The 23,298-nt window shown below is 37.1% G+C and overlaps 1 protein-coding gene across 1 annotated transcript in view; it reads left to right on the top strand.

Annotated features, from left to right (window-relative positions):
- Positions 1-5,952: 5,952 nt before the first annotated feature.
- DNAJC10 (DnaJ heat shock protein family (Hsp40) member C10) overlaps positions 5,953-23,298 on the top strand; it is a 47,929-nt gene continuing 30,583 nt past the window's right edge. Inside the window, 9 exon segments of the mRNA NM_001099121.2 lie at positions 5,953-6,141; positions 6,706-6,761; positions 7,690-8,039; positions 9,638-9,800; positions 11,323-11,373; positions 17,164-17,246; positions 17,480-17,611; positions 18,164-18,257; positions 19,538-19,615. Coding sequence (NP_001092591.1) covers positions 7,836-8,039; positions 9,638-9,800; positions 11,323-11,373; positions 17,164-17,246; positions 17,480-17,611; positions 18,164-18,257; positions 19,538-19,615 — 805 coding nt within the window. The 5' untranslated portion in view covers positions 5,953-6,141; positions 6,706-6,761; positions 7,690-7,835.

The following is a 23,298-nucleotide window of genomic DNA, read 5'->3' as shown; positions in this document are numbered from 1 at the left end:
AGGAGATGTGGGTTCGTTCCCTGGGTCAAGGATATCCCCTGGAGGAGAAAATGGCAACCCACTCCAGTATTCTTGCCAGAAAAACCCCATGGACAGAGGAGCCTGGTGGGCTATAGACCATGGGGTTGCAAAGCATCAGGCGCAGCTGAGCACACACACCTGTGCAACATAACATTTGACATTTGTATATATTGTGAAATTATCTCCATAATAAGAATTTCATAAAATTTGATCCTTGTGATAAGAGCTTTAGCAACTTTCAAATATGCAAAACAGTGTTACTCACTATAGTCACCCTGCTGTACTTAACATCCCTGGAACTTATTTCATAACTGGAGGTTTGTAACCTTTTGCCCCTTTCCCCCATTTCACCCTCCTCCCCTCAGCCTCAGCCAACCACACATGTATTCTCTATATCTATGAGCTTGGTCTTTTGTTTTGGGTTTTTTTAGAATGCACATATAAGTGAAATCACACTCTGCAAGCTCATTACTCTTAACATAATACCCTCAAAGATCATTCATTTGTCTCAAGTGGCAATATCTCATTCTTTTTATGGCTGAATAATATTCCACTACATATATATATTTTTTTTTTTTCCTTATCTATTCACCCTCCAGTGAACATTTAGGCTGTCTCCACATCTTTGCTATGGTGAATAATGTTCCAGTGAACATACTGACGCATATTTTATTTATAATTAGTGTTTTCATCTTCTTCTGATAAATACCCAGAGGTAGACTTGCTAGATTTGTGATAATTCTATTTTTAGCTTTTTGAGGCACCTCCATACTGATTTCCACAGTGGCTACACCAATGTAGATTCTCACCAACAGTGCACAAGGGCTCCCTTTTCTCCATGTCCACTCCGGCATTTATCTCTATAACAATAGCCATTCTAACAGGTGTGAAGTGGCATTTCATTGTGGTTTTGATTTGCATTTCCCTGATGATTATGTAATAGGGAAGAAACTGTGTATTCCATTACAAGTTAATCACGAAAGGGATGGTGCCTAAAAACTTTTTTTTTTTTTTTGCTTATAAAGAACCTTCACTGTGAAAAGTTTAGGATACAGTCTTTTTTTTTTTTTTTCCCAATTCTTTTTTTTTTTTAATTTTATTTAACTTTACAATATTGTATTGGTTTTGCCATATATCAAAATGAATCTGCCACAGGTATACATGGGAACCCTGCCTCCCAAATAATGAGCATTAGGCTACAATTCCTTTGTATAGCTCACAGCAAACATCCTGACCAGGCCCACCTGTGAATATCTACAGGCAGGACAAAATTAACACAACCCCTCTGGAGGTTGACCTGAACCAGGAAACATTTGACTTTACTCCTTCCACTTTTAGTATAAAAGAAGCCTAAATTCTAACTCAGGTAAAATGGATTTTTAGGACACAAATCTGCCATTTTCTCAGTCTGATGGTTTTCTGAATAAAGTTGCTAAAAAGGTGGTCTCTAAATTTATTGGCATGCTGTGCAGGAAGCAGTAAGTATGACCCTGGACTCAATAACAATTAATGAGCTGAGCATCTTTTCATGTACCTATTGGACATCTGTACTTAGGAAAAAATGTCTATTCAGATCCTCTGCCCATCTTTTAATTGGATATTTTTAAAATTTGTTTTGTGAGGTTTTTTTTGTTATTCAGTTGTATGAGTTTTTCATATATTTTTGAATATAAATGTTTTATCAAATACATGATTTTCAAAATTTTTCTTTCATTCCATGGATTGCCTTATAATTTTGTTATTTCGTTGACTGTAAGACATTCTTGATGTTAGAGTTTCCCAAGATTTTATCCTTGGTCCACAACTTTGCTTATTCTGCATACTTTTTCTGAGTAATCTTATTCATGCTCACGGGTCCAACTACCACAGATTAGTTGATAATCTCCTGTTTTCTTCTCTAGTCTAGACACTTTACATGAATTTTATACTCTGTGTCTTTATTTGGACATGATATCAGATCAGATAAGATCAGATCAGTCGCTCAGTTGTGTCCAACTCTTTGTGACCCCATGAATCGCATGACGCCAGGCCTCCCTGTTCATCACCAACTCCCAGAGTTCACTCAGACTCATGTCCATCGAGTCAGTGATGCCATCCAGCCATCTCATCCTCTGGCGTCCCCTTCTCCTCCTGCCCCCAATCTCTCCCAGCATCAGAGTCTTTTCCAATGAGTCAACTCTTCGCATGAGGTGGCCAAAGTACTGGAGTTTCAGCTTTAGCATCATTCCTTCCAAAGAAATCCCAGGGCTGATCTCCTTCAGAATGGACTGATTGGATCTCCTTGCAGTCCAAGGGACTCTCAAGAGTCTTCTCCAACACCACAGTTCAAAGCATCAATTCTTTGGCACTCAGCCTTCTTCACAATCCAACTCTCACATCCATACATGACCACAGGAAAAACCATAGCCTTGACTAGACGAACCTTTGTTGGCAAAGTAATGTCTCTGCTTTTGAATATGCTATCTAGGTTGGTCATAACTTTCCTTCCAAGGAGTAAGTGTCTTTTAATTTTATGGCTGCAATCACCATCTGTAGTGATTTTGGAGCCCAGAAAAATAAAGTCTGACACTGTTTCCACTGTTTCCCCATCTATTTCCCATGAAGTGGTGGGACCAGATGCCATGATCTTCGTTTTCTGAATGTTGAGCTTTAAGCCAACTTTTTGACTCTCCACTTTCACTTTCATCAAGAGGCTTTTGAGTTCCTCTTCACTTTCTGCCATAAGGGTGGTGTCATCTGCATATCTGAGATTATTGATATTTCTCCCAGCAATCTTGATTCCAGCTTGTGCTTCTTCCAGTCCAGCGTTTCTCATGATGTATTCTGCATATAAGTTAAATAAACAGGGTGACAATATACAGCCTTGACGAACTCCTTTTCCTATTTGCAACCAGTCTGTTGTTCCATGTCCAGTTCTAACTGTTGCTTCCTGACCTGCATACAGATTTCTCAAGAGGCAGGTCAGGTGGTCTGGTATGCCCATCTCTTTCAGAATTTTCCACAGTTTATTGTGATCCACACATCAAAGGCTTTGGCATAGTTAATAAAGCAGAAATAGATGTTTTTCTGGAACTCTCTTGCTTTTTCTATGATCCAGCAGATGTTGGCAATTTGATCTCTGGTTCCTCTGCCTTTTCTAAAACCAGCTTGAACATCAGGAAGTTCATGGTTCACATATTGCTGAAGCCTGGCTTGGAGAATTTTAAGCATTACTTTACTAGCATGTGAGATGAGTGCAATTGTTCGGTAATTTGAGCATTCTTTGGCATTGCCTTTCTTTGGGATTGGACTGAAAACTGACCTTTTCCAGTCCTGTGGCCACTGCTGAGTTTTCCAAACTTGCTGGCATATTGAGTGCAGCATTTTCACAGCATCATCTTTCAGGATTTGGAATAGCTCAACTGGAATTCCATCACCTCCACTAGCTTTGTTCGTAGTGATGCTTTCTAAGGCCCACTTGACTTCACATTCCCGGATGTCTGGCTCTAGGTCAGTGATCACACCATCGTGATTATCTAGGTCATGAAGATCTTTTTTGTACAGCTCTTCTGTGTATCCTTGCCATCTCTTCTTAATATCTTCTGCTTCTGTTAGATCCATACCATTTCTGTCCTTTATGGAGCTCATCTTTGCATGAAATGTTCCGTTGGTATCTCTGATTTTCTTGAAGAGATCCCTGGTCTTTCCCATTCTGTTGTTTTCCTCTATTTCTTTGCACTGATCGCTGAAGAAGGCTTTCTTATCTCTTCTTGCTATTCTTTGGAACTCTGCATTCAGATGTTTATATCTTTCCTTTTCTCCTTTGCTTTTCACTTCTCTTCTTTTCACAGCTATTTGTAAGGCCTCCCCAGACAGCCATTTTGCTTTTTTGCATTTCTTTTCCATGGGGATGGTCTTGATCCCTGTCTCCTGTACAATGTCACAAACCTCATTCCACAGTTCATCAGGCACTCTATCTATCAGATCTAGGCCCTTAAATCTGTTTCTTACTTCCACTGTCTGTGTCTTTACTTGGACATGATATAGGAAATGTGAAATAGATATATCCAAATCAGAAACCTTTATCTTTTCCCTAAATAGATCTTCATTCAGTGAGTGGTACTCATCCACCTAAAGCAGAAGTTAACCTTAGAGCTTTTCTTTATCTCCTACATCCAACTATTACCATTCTTGGCAAATTTACTTTTCTGTTTTCCATTTCTCCAGTAGCTACCAGAATGATCTAAAATACAATCTCAGTCCCTTACTTAAAAGCTTTAAGTAGCTTTCTTATTACCTGAAAGGTAGTCTATGTCTTCATCATGGCATAAAACCCACTGTAATGTGGTCCCTGCTTTATTCTCCAGTTTTCCTTTTTGCTTTTCAATTTACTCTAAAGATTTTGGCGGCTCACAGTGTGCCATAATGATTAACACTACAGTCTCTGGAGCAAGGCTGCTCAGGTATGAACCCCAGCTCTGTCAGATATTTACCTTGTTTTCCTCAACTGTGAACTGGATATAATAATAGTCCCTATCATATCAGAGAACTTGGAGGACTGAATTACATGTGTTCTTAGACCAGTTCATGGCACTCATTAGCTACTATTACATGAGGCTACTTCTAATATTTCTGCCTTTGCTCTGGCTACTTTCTCTTCTTTCTGGTCAGGTATTAGTTTAGCTATGGATCCTACATGCTCATCATTTTTTAACAAGCTGACATTTGATTTACTACACATGAAAATATTACCACTCATATTAAGGTTGCTGTCGTAAGTAGGCATTCTTTTCATTAGGATGTTTTTTCTTTTGATGGCTGCAAATGCATCTACTTCAACTGTTCTAGTTATATTGTGTGTGCGCTCAGTGTTCTCAGTTCAGTTCAGTCGCTCAGTCGTGTCCGACTCTTTGTGACCCCATGAATCGCAGCACGCCAGGCCTCCCTGTCCATCACCAACTCCCGGAGTTCACCCAGACTCACGTCCATCGAGTCAGTGATGCCATCCAGCCATACTTCAACTGTTCTAGTTATATTGTGTGTGCGCTCAGTGTTCTCAGTCACGTCCAATTCTTTGTGACCCCGTGGACTGTAGCTCGCCAGGCTCCCCTGTCCATGGGATTTACCACTCAAGAATACTGGAGTGGGTCGCCATTTTTACTCCATGGGATCTTCCCCACCCAGGGATTGAACGGGTGTCTGTTACCTCTTCTGCACTAGCAGGCTGATTTACCACTCCGGGAAGCCTAGTTATAATGCTGTAGACCAAAATGCAGTTTATACACCATATCATTTAGATGTAAATGGTGGGAGAGAGGAGTATGCACAACTCCCCAGTTTCCAGCTTGAATGACCAGGAAGTCGGGCAAAACAAAAGAACACTCACGTTTGTCGCCTACACACACACTCATAACTATTTTTATTGCTTCCAAATTGCCTACTGCCTCTTCACTCTAGACTGACACTGCTATCATTGTCACTACAGTTTAGTTTCCCTTTTCCTTCAAAATTTCCCCTTTCTGGCCCACTCACCCACCAAACAGAAAAGTACTGTTATGGGTCTGCCTTTCCCTTTAAGAACAGAGTCAGCGAGAAACTGCACGCCAAAACCAGCCCTCCAAATAGTTGCCGTAACCACAGCAACGGGAGCAGGAAGGGGCGGGCTACGTCGTCCTGCGTCCGGTCCGCGGCGCGCACCCGCCGCAATGGTGCGGGTGCGCGGGCTTCGTGGTTACAGCGTGTTCTTCAGCTCCGGGTTGAAGCCGGACCCGGACCCGGAGCCGGATTCCGCGCCGAGGGCCACGTCAACCTAAACCTACACCGCCCTCCCCACCCTGTTCGGCCCGCAGGTCCTTAGGCGAATCCTCCCAAGCTGCGGCCTCCACGCCTTTCCCACAATGCACCGCGCCAGGCCCCGCCCCGCCTCGCCTAGGAGACCGCCGCGCGAGGAGCAGACCCGAGCCGGCTGCGCTGGTAGCTGCCGGTGTGGCTGGTCCAACCCCATCACAGGCGCGGCGGCCCAGCGGTCAGAGAGAACGTGCTTCCCTCCGGAACGCATAGGTTGTGTTTGGCGGTGTGGGGTCCAACCCCGGGGATTGAGGATGGGGAAGTAGCTGCAGGAGACGACCCCGCAACACCGAGGTGGGCTTGGATCCGGGGCCGGGGCTTTACTGGAGCTAGTAGCGGCCTGGGCTCTCCGGGACAGGCGAAATGGCCTGTACGCTGGAATTCTCCCCCCCGCTCTTCGCTCTTCTGGCTGGATTTTTGTGTTCTCTCTCCCAGTCGTCTTTCCCCCTGCTAGCTACACCATCCTTTCTTCAGCGATTCCTGCTCAGCGGTTGCCGGCTTTTTGCTCCAGTTTCTCCCTTTAGCCTCAGTTATCCAGGTTTCTGTCTCACTAACCCTGTCTGAGGTCTCACACACCAGCAACCCTTGACTCCCAGTGACTCCCATCTTTTCCCACTCGCCGCAACCCATTCTGGAGTGGTGGCAGCAAGGAGTTCGTGTTGAATTTACCTGCAGCTTCCACCTGTCTCCGCACCTCGGCGCGTAGCAAGTCAGGCACGCCCACGCCTACTTTGAGCACCAGCGCTGGGCAGGGAACAAATAGCGCTTATCAAGTGGTGTTTGCTAATATGATCTCTTTTATTCTAAATGTTTTCTAGTCTGGATGTTTATTAATCTACATCGCTCTATTTTACAAAGGTTTTTTTGGTGACGTGAGAAGGAAGGATTAGAAATGAATCGAAAACTGTTCACAGGTGAGAAAAAAGTTAAAATAGGCATTTAGGATTAAATGACGAAAGGAGGAACTGAGAATGCTTAGAAAAGTTAGGTTTTTCGAAACATTATGAGATCTTTGGAACTGAAGTATATACAAATTTGCATGTGATTTGATTTTATTTTTATCCTGCCCAGGTTAGCGTGTCTGAATGACTGATTGCTTCTCTTTTTTTCCTATTTTTATTTATGCCAAATGTAAACTTTGTAGTGAAATTACACATAACTTGCAGTTATTATTCTGCTCGTTATATAAAATAGTAACTGCTTAGATAGAAGAAAAGCACCTTCTGAGAAAATTCAGAAGAAAAAACGGGCGACTTTGTACGTTATCTGTTACAGTGATAGAAATTCACTGCCGTTTTTGCTTCGGTTTTGTGAAAAATAACGGACTCTTTGGAAGGATCTGGTGCTGCTTTCTTGTACCCCCAAAGAATATTTCCTACAAGTGATATTTGGAAATGAAAACTGGATAGGCGTAAATGGGTGGAGAAATAACCAAAAAGGAAGCAGATCAAAAGGGCCGGTCTTAAACTGGGTAGAAGGAAGGAAGTAGCTCCTCACCTCCTGTTCACCACCACCGCCCCCCACCCCCCCGCCCCTGTTGTGATGCTTAGAATTGCTGCATTTGTTTGTAAAACGTTCTAGACGGCTGCAGCCGCACTAGCTCCCTTTTTTTTAACCTTTATCTAGTGCTGTCTTGACACGAATGATCGCATGAATCTGGCTACCTAGATAATGGAAGGAAGGAAGCGGGCCCCCAAAGAACAGAGCCTGAGGCACTCACCCTGATTTGCCATTTACTGGAGATTATATTACTGGTTATATTATTTAGTAAATAGTGCTGTTGATGGGTTGGGGGTTTTTTTGTTTGTTTTTAATGTAATTTACCTGATTTTTTCTCTTTAGATTAACATTTGGGGAGACAATTTATGATGCCTGTTTCACTTTTGGAGTAATGTGGACAGAAGTTCTCAAATTTGCATATTACATCAACTGGAACCAGTGGCATTATCTTAATGTTTATTTAAATCAGAACTTGTACAAGAAAAACAATGGGAGTCTGGTTAAATAAAGATGACTATGTCAGAGACTTGAAAAGGGTCATGCTCTTTTTTCTAGTAATGTATATGGCCATTTTAGTGGGTACAGATCAGGATTTTTACAGTTTACTTGGAGTATCCAAAACTGCAAGCAGTAGAGAAATAAGACAAGCTTTCAAGAAATTGGCATTGAAGCTACATCCTGATAAAAACCCGGTAGGTAAAAATTTCTTTTTAACCATCTGATTAATGTGTTTTAAATTAGTGCTCAGAATTCTTAAGAGCAATCACTACTAGTCAAAAATCATAATTCAAATCTGTACTAAAAACAGAGGAAGCTAAATATTCTAAATTTAGAGGAGTTAAAGGAATGTCAGTATCAAAATGCAGTTCTCTCGATTTGAAAACTAATTTCCAGCAGTTCTGTTACAGATGTTAATCATAAAGCAGAAGTAGTTTTCTTTGTAAAGCAGGTTAAAATCAAGTATTTTAGAACAGTAAGAAAAAGTATTTGCTTAGAACATATAGATGGTATGTCTTGCTAAAAACAGCAGCAATAGCTATTAATAGCATGCTTCCACTTTTTTCTCCTATGTACAAATCTAAAACCAGAGTCAGAAAGTATTACAAAGTAAAACTTGGCAGCCAAGTCCAGTTAATGCCAATCATAAATATTTGGTTATGTATTCCATAATGTAATCTTTCAAAACTTTTAATTCTTAAGATATTTTTATAATTTATCTCATTTTGTCTTTTTCTTAATGAGATTTGATAATCATCAAGAAGAAAGATTTAACTATAATTTTCTAGATAAAGTTTTTATTGTTAACTTCAGTAACTATTTTTAAAATTATTTTTACTTATTTTTATTTTTGGCCACACCACTCTGCTTGCAGGATCTTCCCTGACCAGGGATTGAACCCAGGCCACCACAATGAAAGGAATCCTAACCGCTAGGCCACCGGGGAAGTCCCTAGATAGAATTTTAAGTAGGATTATTTTATTTCCATCACATAAAGCCAAGCAATAGAATTGGTATTGCTCTAAAACTCTTGTTAATTGGTAATCTTTTCCTGAGATCAGCATTCTGTTGTGTATAGGATTTTCATTTTTTCAAATTTTTCTTTAAATTTTCAAATGTCATTACCTGAAAATTTAAAGTGGAGCTGGTGTAATAATAATAGAAATAAATAAACAATAAATGTCATGTGCATAAGTCATCGAGAAACCACACCCCATGCCCCACCCCATCCGTTGAAAATTTATCTTCCTTGGGAAGGGTCCCAGGTGCCAGAATGGTTGGGGCTTGCTGATTTAAATGAAAGCATTCTTCGAAAAGCAGTTCTATGAGAAACACTGACAAATGAAACATATCAGTCCAGTTTTGAGTTATTATTCTGGTATTAGTTCTTATGTCATTATATGATAGATTGTGTTACATACTTTTTTTTAGATTTTGCCTCAAATAGGTAACCTAAAATTTTCTTTGTGATTGTTTTAGAGGTCACACATAATATTTACAATATTGTTTCCAAGGGTTCATTAGTCTGTTTTTTCTGTTGCATCTATTAGAGGTCATAATTTTATGACCACCTCTGATCAGCCTCTTGAGGCATTAATTCTCATTTCTTTGTTACTTTTCTTAATTTTTTGTAGTTTTTTAAAAATACTTTTTTTACTTTTTAATTTCAATGTGTGATGCCCATTTCATATTAAACTACTCCTCATCTTGGTATCTACTCTCAAAGAATTCTCAGAATTAAATCAGTTGATTGTGTATCTGAAACAAATATTATATCTAATGTTTTTAATAGAATAACCCAAATGCACATAGTGATTTTTTGAAAGTAAATAGAGCATATGAAGTACTCAAAGATGAAGATCTGCGGAAAAAATACGACAAATATGGAGAAAAGGGACTTGCAGATAATCAAGGAGGCCAGTATGAAAGCTGGAATTACTACCGTTATGATTTTGGTAAGATGATAGATATTCCTTATGAAGTTATTTTTTATTCAAGTAAATTAGAAATTAATTTTGTTTCACCAGTTAGCTTATTTATGTAATTAATGTGCATCCCCTAGACCCTCTTTTTAATGCAACATGGGAGTGGAATTCAAGAGGAAAGTCAAGTAGTATGTAGATCCATGAGTAAATATGGAGGTGTTTTGGTCATAATCTTGTTAAATACTTAAAACGATTGCATTTAATTTTTAAAAATATTTGTATTAGAAGTTAACTATTGAAGCCTTCTAGTATTTTTAGAGCAGCATATTTTCCAGGAAAGATTGAAGTTTCCTTTAATAGTGGTCACGTCAGTAGAAATACCATCCTTCTTGGTGATGAATGATGGCTTGAGGTGTGACAGGAATGAGAGGGCAAGAGCAGGGAGAGTGAACAAGTAAAAGGGATGGAGGGCGGGGAAAGTAAACGCAGGTGTCAAGCGAAGAGGGAGCGTTCTGATACCCAGTGGTCATTTATTAGCCTCAAATGCAGGCTGAGAACTCAAGTATGCTTTTATCTTAGACTCAATAAAATATTTTCAGTTTACATCTGCAGTATTTATTTCTTGAAACTGACTTTTCAATATAATATTTTCAGGTATATTCCCTATCGTTTGATAGTCTATAACAAGTGTTACAAGTCAGTATTTCATAGGCTACGTCAGTATTTCACAGGCTAAGTCTGGCCTGCCACCTGGTTTTGTGAAGTTTTATTGGAATGCAGTTTTGCTCATCTATGTACATATTATTTTTCACACTTCAGGGCAGAGTTGCATAGTTGTGACAAATCATATGTCTCAGAAAATCAAATACTAACCTCTGTATATATCTGTCACTTAATATTTATTCATTGATATCTTACATAGTAATGAGAAACTTACATTGGTGTTATTATAATAAATAAATTTTATATTTAAGTTTGCTTCTACCTCTGCAAATACTCTAATTATATAAGACATTTAGTGATACAAAACATTTTTAAATGATAGCACATTAAAAAGAAAAACATGCAGTCTGAAGGTGAATGAGATCTGAAAGTAATATACTATTCCAATTTCCTGGTTTGGATATTGTACTAAAATTGCATGGTATGTCACCATTAGGGGAAGCTGGGTAAATGGGAGTCCAAACTATTTTTACAACTTAATAAAAGTCTATAATTATTTTCAAATAAAAGCTTCTTCAAAAAAACATAATAAAACTTTTCTGTGGAGATGAACTTGTGTGACTGTTAGGAGCCACACCCGCAACACAGGCACCTGTGACATATCAGGAAATGTCTTTTGATCACTCTTTAATAAATGTATCACCGCTGTTACTATTTACTCTTTGCTTTACTCCTAGAAAAGTAGAATAGATTCTTAGTGTTGCATATTCTTCAACTTGAGATTTAGAATAATCTTGATTTTTGATGATTGAAAGAAAATGACATTTTTAATGTGTTTATTTATATGATGAAGTTTTAATTTCATAATTTTATTTACTTCTAAAATTAGGTATTTATGATGATGATCCTGAAATCATAACATTGGATAGAAGAGAATTTGGTAAGTTTGTGCATTTATGATTTTCCAAAACTAGTTTAAGACCAGTCTCTTTAACTAAAATTCCCTCAAAGACAAATGTATTTAGAATTTAGAAGTTTTTCTAATTTTAGCAAGGTAAATGGTATATGCTGCTGCTAAGTCGCGTCGGTCGTGTCTGACTCTGTGCGACCCCATAGACGGCAGCCCACCAGGCTCCCCTGTCCCTGGGATTCTCCAGGCAAGAACACTGGAGTGGGTTGCCATTTCCTTCTCCAATGCAGGAAAGTGAAAAGTGAAAGTGAAGTCGCTCAGTCCTGTCCAACTCTTCATGACCCCATGGACTGTAGCCTACCAGGCTCCTCCATCCATGGGATTTTCCAGGCAAGAGTACTGGAGTGGGTTGCCATTGCCTTCTCCAAAATGGTATATATTGTATTTTAAATAATGTTTTATAATCATCATCGAGATTTTAACATAGTTTCTTTTATTGTAGATTTTAGCATATCATCAACTTTCCTTCTATTATGTTAATGAATGTTTCGAACATTCCTGTGTATTAGCTACTATTATTCCTCTTATTTGGCAGCTGAAACCATAGAAGTGCTAGCAACATCCTCAACATTCTATACTTGTGTTTGTGTATAATTGACATATTTGAGATAATGAACCAGTATCTATTCTATTTTTCTATATTTTTTCACATCATTAAAAAAAACTTGCAGAAATACTTCTGGTTTTGTGTTTCAGAGTTTTAAATAAGTATGTGGTCATTTTTGCAAGTAGATTTACTTTAATCTGTGATTTGTGTGAAAATGGATATAAAAATATACTTCTGTACTTTGCAGTGTACTTTAGAAAACGTTCAGTATTCTTAATACTTTCAAACTAGTACACTTTTAGTAAAATATTCTACTTTAAAACTATATTTTACCTTAAATCATATTTCAATTTTATTTTGCTTTGTTACAGTTTCATTTAATTAACTAAAATGACTTACTAGGTGCAAAATGTATATGTAATTTCTCATTTTAATAATGTGTTAAAACCAGTGGGTTTTGTACAGTTCCTTCTAAGCAAAGGTTGCATCATATTCGTATTTTCTACAACATAGTGAGTTCAGGTCTACGAGATAGCTATTCAGTACATTATTTTGTTTAAAGTCTTGTAGTGAATACCTGAATAAGTTCTAAGGAACATTAAATAATATCTTCTCTATAAAAAAAAATGAAAAAATTTTATTTGTATTATTGGTAGACAGAATTGATACTCATATCACATGCTGGCAGAATCATAACTTACTGGCAGGTAGTTGTATGAACCTATTGCTTTTTATGTCGTTATTGTCTCATCTGCTAGTCTATCAGTAAGTATTTTGTCCTATGGGACAGAAAATTTGGAATTAGAGATAGAGGAACCGAACAAAACCTGCAAGCTGATTAAATCATGAATTTACCCAGAATGAAAGACTTTCCTGATGGCTGTATCGTACATGGGTTCAGACTTTTTCAGATTAGTCATTACAGAGAAAAGGTTAAGAACTGCTAATAGTTCATGTAGAACTCCAAATAGTAGTTAAAAATAGATTACAGTCACAAAATCTTAGAGACAGTTATTCAGAAATAATTAAATGACTTCGACAGGTTCAGTGCAAAGTGGCCAATATTCCATTTGAACTCAAATACTACCCTGTGTGTGACTAGACTAAGACAGGGTGATCCCAGAGTTTCAGTTGAAGAAGCCAAGGGAGGAGGAAAAGGATGGATAGTCCTTATCAGTTTGTGCTTATGTAAATATCACATTAGCCTACTTGGTGTGGGTCTCTTCCTATTACCAGTAGTTTCTATTGGTTTGGTTTACCTAATTTATCTTTTGTGTAACTAATAATTATGAGGTTATTTTTAAGGTATTTTGTGTTCATTTGCTCCAGAGAGAAATTCTGTTTTCTTTTGACTAAAGTCACTAACAACCTTAGATCAGTTTTTTCCAGGGATTGAAATGATTGGAAAGCTGAGCTTTGGACTTATACAAGACTAGTCTCTTTTCACTTCACCTTTATATATAGAACCCTCTCTACGTGTGCCCTGAACTTCATTCTTCTGTCTCTTGTCTCATGAATCTATTGAAAGCTGCATAGTTTCTTGCCTGTCAAGAGGTGGCAAACATTAACCCCCTGATTTCTACCTCCTCCTGTTCCTAGGGGTCCCGTAATTCTTCAACTGCATTGGTAACTCTGATGCTTTCAACAGAAGTCTTCTGTATTTTGTCCAATTCTGCAATTGTGGTGGGAGAGTTAATCCAAATTACCTCAGTTCAGTTCAGTTGCTCAGTCATGTCTGACTCTTTGCGACCCCATGGACTGCAGCACACCAGGCCTCCCTGTCCACCAACTCCTGGGGTTTACTCAAACTCATGTCCATTGAGTTGGTAATGCCATCCAACCATCTCATCCTCTGTTGTCCCCTTCTCCCACCTTCTATCTTTCCCAGCCTCAGGGTCTTTTCAAAAGAGTCAGTTCTTCACATCAGGTGGCCAAAGTATTGGAGTTTCAGCTTCAGTCCTTTCAATGAATATCAGGACTGATTTCCTTTAGGATGGACTGGTTTGATCTCCTTGCAGTCCAAGGGACTCGCAAGAGTCTTCTCCAAGACCACAGTTCAAAAGCATCAATTCTTCGAATTACATAGTTCACTTTTATCAGGAGTAGAATTCAACTGTAATACAGAAAAGAAAATGTGATTAATACACTTGACTTTGAAGTTCTTATCCTTCCCATTAAACGTGATTTGTATTATCTTTTTATAAGTCACAGAAACGTTACTAAAAACAAGTTCTAGATAGTATCTGTAAAAACAGAGAATATCCTGCACTTAACACCAGTTATTTGGAGTAGTTACCCACACAATACATGCATTCTTTTGAAGACAAACTCAAGAAATGAAAGAGGAACTCAAAGCACTTCAGCTTTTTTTTTAAACATTTTTCTGGGGCTAACAGAAGCTGTTAGCTATAATTGTATAAATGTTAACAAACATTAGCTGTATAGTTTAGAAATTGAAAATCACATTTTGAAATATACTTCTTCTTTTCTGGGTCACTGAGTTGTACAAAAACATCTCATTGCGCTTTGATAATAGAATTTTACAGATATTGTCAACAATAGTGGGAACTGGGCAAATTAGAAGTACTCTATGAAAACAAAGTACCAAGGTGGAAAACAATTTTCTTGTAATGAGAACTCTCAGGATTTCTTTTAACAACTTTTATATGTAATATACAGCATTGTTGATTATATTGTACATTACATCCCTAGTAGTTATTTGTCTTATAACTCAAAGTTTGTTTCTTTGGATCACCTTCATCCAGTTACCCCTTTCCCCCACCTCTGCCTCTGCTAACCACAAATCTGATCTCTTTTTCTGTGAGGTTGTTTTTGAAGTATAATGACCTACAACACTATATTAGCTCTTGTTACACAGCACAGAGATTTGTCATTTCTATGCATTTCAAAATGATTGCTATGGTAAGTCTAATTACAATATGTCACCATACACAGAAACTGTATAGTTACTGAGGATACTCCTCACACTACATAGCAGTCTGTATATGTGTGTATGATTATTTTAATTTTCTGATCTCATAGGTTCAAACTCATTATAACAACCCTGCATTTTACTCCTCCCACCATGACATTCACAGATTTTAACATCATATTTTACATATTTTTGTATGTTTCTTAATTACTTATTGTGGATATAGATGATTTTTCTATTTTGTCTTTTAACCTTCCTACTAGCTTTATACATGACAGATTTACTACCTTTATTGTATATTTGGCTTTAACAGTGAGATTCTTTCCTTCTGTAATTTTCATGTTTGTAGTTGTAGCCTTTTCTTTTTTCACTTAGATAAATCCCCTGTGGCTGACTCATGTTAGTATATCACAGAGGCCAACACCATATTGTAAAGCAATTATCCTCCAATAAAAGAAAAGTTAAAAAAAATAACAAAATTAAAAAAAAAGAAGTCCCTATTTAAAAAAAAGAAGTCCCATATTTCTTGGAAATATGGTTTCATGGTGATGAACTCTTAGCTTTTGCTTCTCTGTAAAACTTTCAATCTGTCCTTCAAATCTTAATGACAGCCTTGCTGGGTATTCTTAGCTGTAGGTTTTCCTTCTCATCACTTTAAAGATGTTCAAAGAACTTAGGAGAAGATTGAATGAACAGAGTGAGAAGTTAGAAGTTTTTGAATAAAGAGTTAGAAAACATAAAGAGCAACTAAACAGAGGTGAGGAATGCAATAACTTAAGTAAAAAATACACTGAAAGAGGTCAACAAGTAGATTATATGATACAGAGGAAGACAGTGGAAACCACTGAAACTGAACAGGAAAATGAACACAGAATAGAAATGAGGACAGTGTAAGAAACCCCTGGGATGTCATCGTCCATACTGACACTTGCATTATAGAGATCCCAGAAGAATGGGGCCGAGAACATGTACGATTTTACCTCTGTTCCTACCAGTTGGTGGTCCAAGGCAGCATGGCAGTTATTTTGACAACCTAGATAGAGTGGTCTATTCATCAGACTTTATAAACTTTGCCAAAGAACAGCCAATAAAATCCTAATGTACACACTTTGCCTATAATTTTTCCCACAGACCCATGTATCTTGGCATTGAAATGTAGGTGAAAATTACTGCACACACTACTAATTAAACTGAATCAGTTATATGTATTTCGAATAGTGTGTGTGTTTTGATGTCTTAGTATGATTTATTATGACTTTTGGATTTTTCTTTTAAAATTGCTGATTTTAGTGTGGAATTATATAGAAACTCTTTAGCCAAAAGCAAATTGTCTTAAACTTTTTGTCTTGAATGTTAGAGCACATCCTTACAATCATAAAATTTTTAAATGAATGGATTTTGTTTGTATCAGGTCCTTTATAGGTTAGATTATAACATGTAATTGTGGAGTAGATATTATGTAGTGTTTGGTCTATTATTTTAGCAAATATATATTCATGTTTTGAATTGTTAAAAGCCTTGATCTAATACTTCAGATAACGCAGTTTTCCAAGGAAAATGTCTTATTAAGAGCAAAAAGTGAAAGTGAAGGTAGCTGAGTCATGTCTGACTCTTTGCAACCCCGTGGACTATACAGTCCCTGGAATTCTCCAGGCCAGAATACTGGAGTGGGTAGCCTTTCACTTCTCCAGGGCATCTTCCCAACCCAGGGATTGAACCCAGCTCTCCTGCATTGCAGGCTGATTCTTTATCAGCTGAGTCACAAGGGAAACCCCTATTAAGAGCAAAGGTTAGATTTAATCTCCACAGTCCTTACTGTCATGTAAGTCCCTTAACACATTCTTTTGTAATTGGAGTAGCTGTCAGAATTTGACTGTATGCTTAACCGGTGCTGCAGATAGAACAGCCTTAAACCCCAGTCTCTGTGGTCCTTTCTCCATTTCTGTCATCCACACAACCTCTCATGTGCGGTTTGACTGTTGCTTCCTTAGGTTGCTTCCTTTATTTTTACAGCTTCTTGGTGACATAGATCATGCAGTTCAAGACTGCATCTTATTGAAGTAGAGCTTGGAAGAGGTTTTTTGTTGTTTTTTTGTTTAAAGGTGGTGTTTGACAGTTGAAATAGTATGTTTTCTTCTTTTAAAAATGTATAGAAAAAGATAAAGGCAATTTGAGAGATATGACTCATTTTTTTCATTTTGATCTCAAGGAAAATTGTGAACTAAAACATGTACAAACCTTTAGTAAATAATTACAAGTTGTTTGGTTTATGTATTTTTAGATGCTGCTGTTAATTCTGGAGAACTGTGGTTTGTGAACTTTTACTCCCCAGGGTGTTCACACTGCCATGATTTAGCTCCCACAGTAAGTATTTTTTACATCCTGATTATTAAAATTTTACTATTTACAGTGTATCTATTATTTGAGTGTTTTTAAAAATATGTTAGGATTTAACAATCAGAAATAGCTATCATATTTTTTCACATGTTTATGGTTTTATTTCATGAATATATTCTCCTTTAAGGAAGTATAGTTTGAAGAATGTTCAAGGAAACGTAAATTATTTTATCAGAGAACTACTTTTTTTTCCCTCATAGTGGAGAGACTTTGCAAAAGAAGTAGATGGATTGCTTCGAATTGGAGCAGTTAACTGTGGCGATGATAGAATGCTTTGCCGAATGAAAGGAGTCAACAGTTATCCCAGCCTTTTCATTTTTAGGTCTGGAATGGTAAGATATAAAATTGGCTTTTTTTTTTTTTATTTGATGGAACATTATAACAAGAGGAATACTAGAGAAAACACAATATGTGAATTTGTAGACTCTTTTGGTTTTTCTTATTTTAGGTGCTAACTATGCTCTAGTCATAATAAACATTTTTGATTATACTGTAAATACTTTTAGATGCCATTACTTTAACAAAATGAAATGTTTGCCAATTTCAGTTTCCATCTTAAGGAATATAATGATAACCAATATGCATGTTGTACTTTATAATTTACAAAGTATTTTACAGGTGTTTTCTCTCATTGAATATAAAATTCTAATTTCCCTTTCTTTCCCCAGTGTTAAGTGATAAATCTGAAACTAAAACAATTATAAATAATATTATTCACATATCTGATAGGGAATCTGTACAATCAAGATTCTTAGCATGTCATTTAGAAAAACACTTTACCATTGAAAGACATATCTTACTTATTCAGAATAATGGAGAATCAAGGTATTTGTTTGAGTCTTAAAAAGTAAAAGATGTTTCTCTTTTTATAAATGAAAATATAGGCTGCAGTGAAATACCATGGTGACAGATCAAAGGAAAGTTTAATGAATTTCGCCATGCAGCATGTTAGAAGCACAGTGACAGAATTATGGACAGGTAATTTTGTCTTCATAATTTGCTTAATTTTCAAGGATACTTTGAATTGGTATTTCAGATTTTTCAGTAGTAATATCAGTGTTCTGATCATATTATCTTTTCCATGCTTCTTAGAAAGGAATTATGTCATTTGTTCTGAACTCTGCTAAATAATAGGCCTTTCATAAATTTAACTTATACAGAAATGAAAACAAGTTTGATGTAGGATATGGATATGAGATGGGGCTAGGTGAAAAGGCAACTTTGAAAGTGCAACTGAATATTTAGTAAAACAAGTGTTTTATTGATTTCGTAAGTATACTATATCAGGTGTAAATTTATGCCTATTCAATTTAATTTTGAAGTTTAAGAACTCTTCTAATCTCAGGCATTTAATTCATCAAGTGGCTTTAGAGGAGTTATGTAATTACTCTGTACTACCCATGAAATGATAGTATTCACTTCTAAAGTGAAAGTGAAGTTGCTCAGTTGTGTCCGACTCTTTGCGACCCCATGGACTGTAGCCTACCAGGCTCCTCCGTCCATGGGATTTTCCAGGCAAGAATACTGGAGTGGGTTGCCATTTCCTCTCCAGGGATCTTCCCGACCCAGGGATCGAACCCAGGTCTCCCACATTGTAGGCAGACGCTTTACCATCTGAGCCACCAGGGAAGCCCTAAAGGGATGCTCATATCATTCAATGACCCCAGTTATGTCTCCAAAGCTGTTAAGTACTAGGGCTGTAGCCATAAACTGTATAATCTTTGCCTTCTGGGACCCCATTATTAAACCATTAAAATACAGAGTAGTGACTACTATGATAGAGGTAAGCTTAGGGAAGCATGAAGGATATGAAGGAATTCAGGTGGGGAAAGGAGGAAGGGTTAGGAAATTCTTCCTGAATGAAATCAGATCCAATCTGTCTTGAAAATGAAGAGGAATCCTTAAAAGGTCACCGTATTTGGAAGCTGGCAATATTTCATGAATCTGACAAAAGATGGGTAAAGAGTAGAGTGGTTTGGGGAAGGAATGACCAACTGAATGGGTAGACAAAGCTCAGATCACAAGGGGCCTAACTTGCCAATTTGAGTTTCTTTCTTAATAATGAATTTAGATTTTATATGATTGGGAAAAAAAAAAGTCAGGGTAGGAATTTGACATGCTCAAGAGGATTTTTAGGAATCCTGAAAACTACTCGAGTAGATTGGAAATGGGTGAGATTAGATGGGAAATCCCATTTAGAAAATGGTTTCCATTGTGGAGTAGTAAGTGATCAGAAATTTTCTTTATTTTCTTTTAAGGAAATTTTGTTAACTCCATACAAACTGCATTTGCTGCTGGTATTGGCTGGCTGATCACTTTTTGTTCCGAAGGAAGCGGTAATATTATTTGTTGTTTTGTTATGATGAAGAGACCATGACATTTGATTTTTAGGTGACAGTCTTTTTTTTTCCCATAGCTTTATTGAGATATAATTGACATAGAACATTGTGTAACTTTAAGGTGTACAATTTGTTGATCTGAAACACTTACATGTTAGAAGATGATGACCACCATAATACTAGCTAACACCTCTATCTTGTCACATAATTACCACTTCCTTCTTGTCATGAGAACATTTAGGATCTGCTCTTTGAACAAGTTTCAAGGATTTAATACAGTATTATTAGATATAATCACTATATGCTGTATATTAGGTCCTCAGAAGCTACTAGTCTTATAATTGGAAGTATGTACTCTTAGACTAGGTGAAAATCTTAAGTATGCTACTATAATTGATTATTGTCTATTTTCAGAGTACAATTTATACTTTTTAATTTAATGTTACAATTTTTATTTAATGAATATCTTTATTATTTTACACATACGGCTGTATAATTATTAATTGCTTTTTTTAAGTTGAAGTATGTATTTACAATATTGTGTTGGTTTCAGGTGTACAGCATTCAGTTTGCTTTTTTGTGGGATACCTTCCATTATAGGTTATTACAAGATATTGGGTAAAATTCCCTGTAGTTATACAGTAAATCCTTCATATCAGTTTTATGTGTAATAGTTTGTATCTGTTCATCCCACATCCCAAATTTGTCCCTTCCCTCGTCTCTCTCCCTTCTGGTGACTGTTAGTTTGTTTTCTATGTCCAAGTTTGGTTCTGTTTTGTATATAGATTGATTTGTATTATTTTTTAGATTTCACATATAAATATCATATATTTGTCTGACTTCACAAAGTATAATATTCTCTAGGTCCATTCATGTTTCTGCAGATGGCACCATTTCATTCTTTTTATGGCCAAGTACTACTCCTTGTATCCATACCACATCTTCTTAAGCTAGTTGTCTGTTAATGGACGCTTGGTTTATTTCCGTATCTTGGCTATTGTAAATAGTTCTGCTTGAACACACAGGTGCATATATCTTTTCAAATTAAGAGTTTTTGTCATTTCTGGATATACTCAAGAGTGGAATTGCTGGATTATACAGTAGATCTATTTTTAGTTTTTTTGAGGAACTGCCATACTATTTTCCATTGTGGCAGTACCAGTTTATATTCCCACCAACAATTTGGTGAGGTTCCTTTTCTCCACACTTTCCAGCATTTATTTGTAAACTTTTTGATAATAGTCATACTTACTGGTGTCAGATGAACCTCCTTGTGGTTTTGATTTGCATTTCTGTAATAAGTAGCCATGTTGAGCATCTTTTCATGTGCTGGATATCTGTGTATATGTCTTCTTTGGAGAAATGTTTGTTTAGGTCTTACGCCTTTTTTGTTTTTTTTGGCTGCACGACACAGCATGTGGGATCTTAGTTCCCCAGCCAGGGATCAAACTCGTGACCCCTGCATTGTAAGTGTGGATTCTTAACCTCTAGACAGTCAAGGAAGTCCCTGCCAATTCTTTGATTGGGTCGTTTGTTTTTTCATTATTTCTGTCATGTGAGCTATTTAGTATTTTAGTTATTAACCCCTTTCGGTCACATCATTTGCAGATATTTTCTCCTGTTTCTTAAGTTGTCTTTTCATTTTACTGATGACTTCTTTGCTGTGCATACTTAGAAAACCAAGCTTGTAGGTTTGGTTAGGTCCCAGTTCTTTACTTCTGCTTGTTTATTGTGTTTGCCCTGGGAGACTGATCTAAGAAAATACTGCTATAATTTATGTCTGAGAATGTTTTGCCTGTGTTTTCTTCTAAGAGTTATTTGATGTCATGTCTTATATTTAGGTCTTTAAAGCTTTTTTTTTTAATTGAAGTATAGTTGTTTTACAGTGTTGTGTTAACTACTGCCGTAATTAAGTGATTGAGTATACATGTGTATGCATCCTTTTTCTCTGTTCCTTTCCATTATGGTTTATCATAGGATACTGAATACAGTGCTCTGTGCTGTACAATAGCACCTTGCTGTTCATTCATTCTGGGTAACCCCAACCTCCTACTCTGTCCCTCTTCCCAAACTCTCTCCTCCATGGCAGCCACCAGTATGCTGTCTATATTCGTGACCCTATTGCATAGATAGATTCATTTGTGTCATATTTTAGATTTCACATAAAAGCCATATCGTACGCTGTCTTCCTCTTTCTTCTGAGTGACTTCACTTGGTATGATGATCTCTGTTTGCATCCATGTTACTGCACATGGCGTTATGTCGTTCTTTTTTATGGCTGAATGGTGTTCCATTGTGTGTACATTCCACATCTTTATCCGTTCATCTGCTAATGGATATTTCGGTTGATTCCATGTCTTGGCTGTTGTGAATAGTGCTGCTCTGAACATAGGGCTGCACGCATCTTTTGGGATTGGAGTTTTGTCTGGATATATGCCTAGGGATGGTATTACTGGTCATATGGTAATACTAGTTTTCGTTTTTTGAGGAAGCTCCATAATGTTCTCTATAATGGCAGTCCCAACTGACATTCCACCAGTAATGTCAGAGGTCCCCTTTAATCCACTCCCTTTCCAGCATTTGCTATTTGTAGACTTTTTAATGATGGTCATTCTGACTGGAAGTGGTACCTCACTGCAGTTATCATTTCCATTTCTCTAATAATTAACAATATTGAGCATCTTTTCATGTGTCTATTGGCCATTGGTATTTCTTCTTTGAAGAAATGTGTATTTTATGTCTTCTGGTCGTTTCTTGATTGGGTTGACTTTTTGCTGTTGGGTTTTATGAACTATTTGTACATTTTGGAAATTAAGCCCTGGTTGGCTGCGCTGTTTGCGGATATTTTCTCCCATTCTGTAGGTTGTCTTTTTGTTTTGTTTGTGGTTTCTTTAGCTGTGCAAAAGCTTTTCAGTTTCATTAGGTCCCATTTGTTTACTTTTGTTTTTTTTCTTATTGTCTCGGGAGACTGACCTAAGAAAACATTGGTATGATTTATGTCAGTGAATGTTTTGCCTGTGATTTCTTCTAGGAGTTTTATGGTGTTACATCTTCTATTTAAGTCTTGAAGCTGTTTTGTTTATTTCCGTATATGGTGACAGGGTGTGTTCCAGCTTCACTGATTTACCTATGGCTCTCCAGCATTTCCAACACCACTTGAGGAAGAGATCATCTTTTCCCCATTGTATATTCTTGCCTCCTTTGTTGAAAGTTAATTGACCATAGGTGTGTGAGTTTCTTTCTGGGCTCTCTATTCTGTCCCATTGATCCATATATCTGTTTTTGTACCAATACCACACTCTTGATTACTGTAGCTTTGTAGCATTGTCTGAAGTTTGGTAGGATGATGCCTCCTGCTTTATTTTTCTTTAGGATTGGTCTGAACAATTCCTTGTCTGATTGCTGTGGCTAGGACCTCCAATACTTGAATAGAAGCGATGAGAGTGCGCATGCTCATCTTGTTCCCGAATTTAGAGGGAAGGCTTTCAGTTTTTCACTGTTGAGTATTATGTTTTTGCCTGTGGCTTTGTTGTAAATGACCTTTATTTTGTTGTAATGTGTTCCCTTTACATACACTTTTATGAAAGTTTTTATCATGAATGGCTGTTGAATTTTGTGAAATGATTTTTCTGCATCTATTGAGATGATCATGTGATCATATGGTTTTTGTCTTTTTTGTT

Source organism: Bos taurus, chromosome 2 (genome assembly GCF_002263795.3).
Source record: "Bos taurus isolate L1 Dominette 01449 registration number 42190680 breed Hereford chromosome 2, ARS-UCD2.0, whole genome shotgun sequence".
In the NCBI taxonomy this organism is placed as follows: domain Eukaryota; kingdom Metazoa; phylum Chordata; class Mammalia; order Artiodactyla; family Bovidae; genus Bos; species Bos taurus.
The sequence above is the reverse complement of the archived record's forward strand: the minus strand, read 5'-3'. Positions and strand labels throughout refer to the sequence as shown.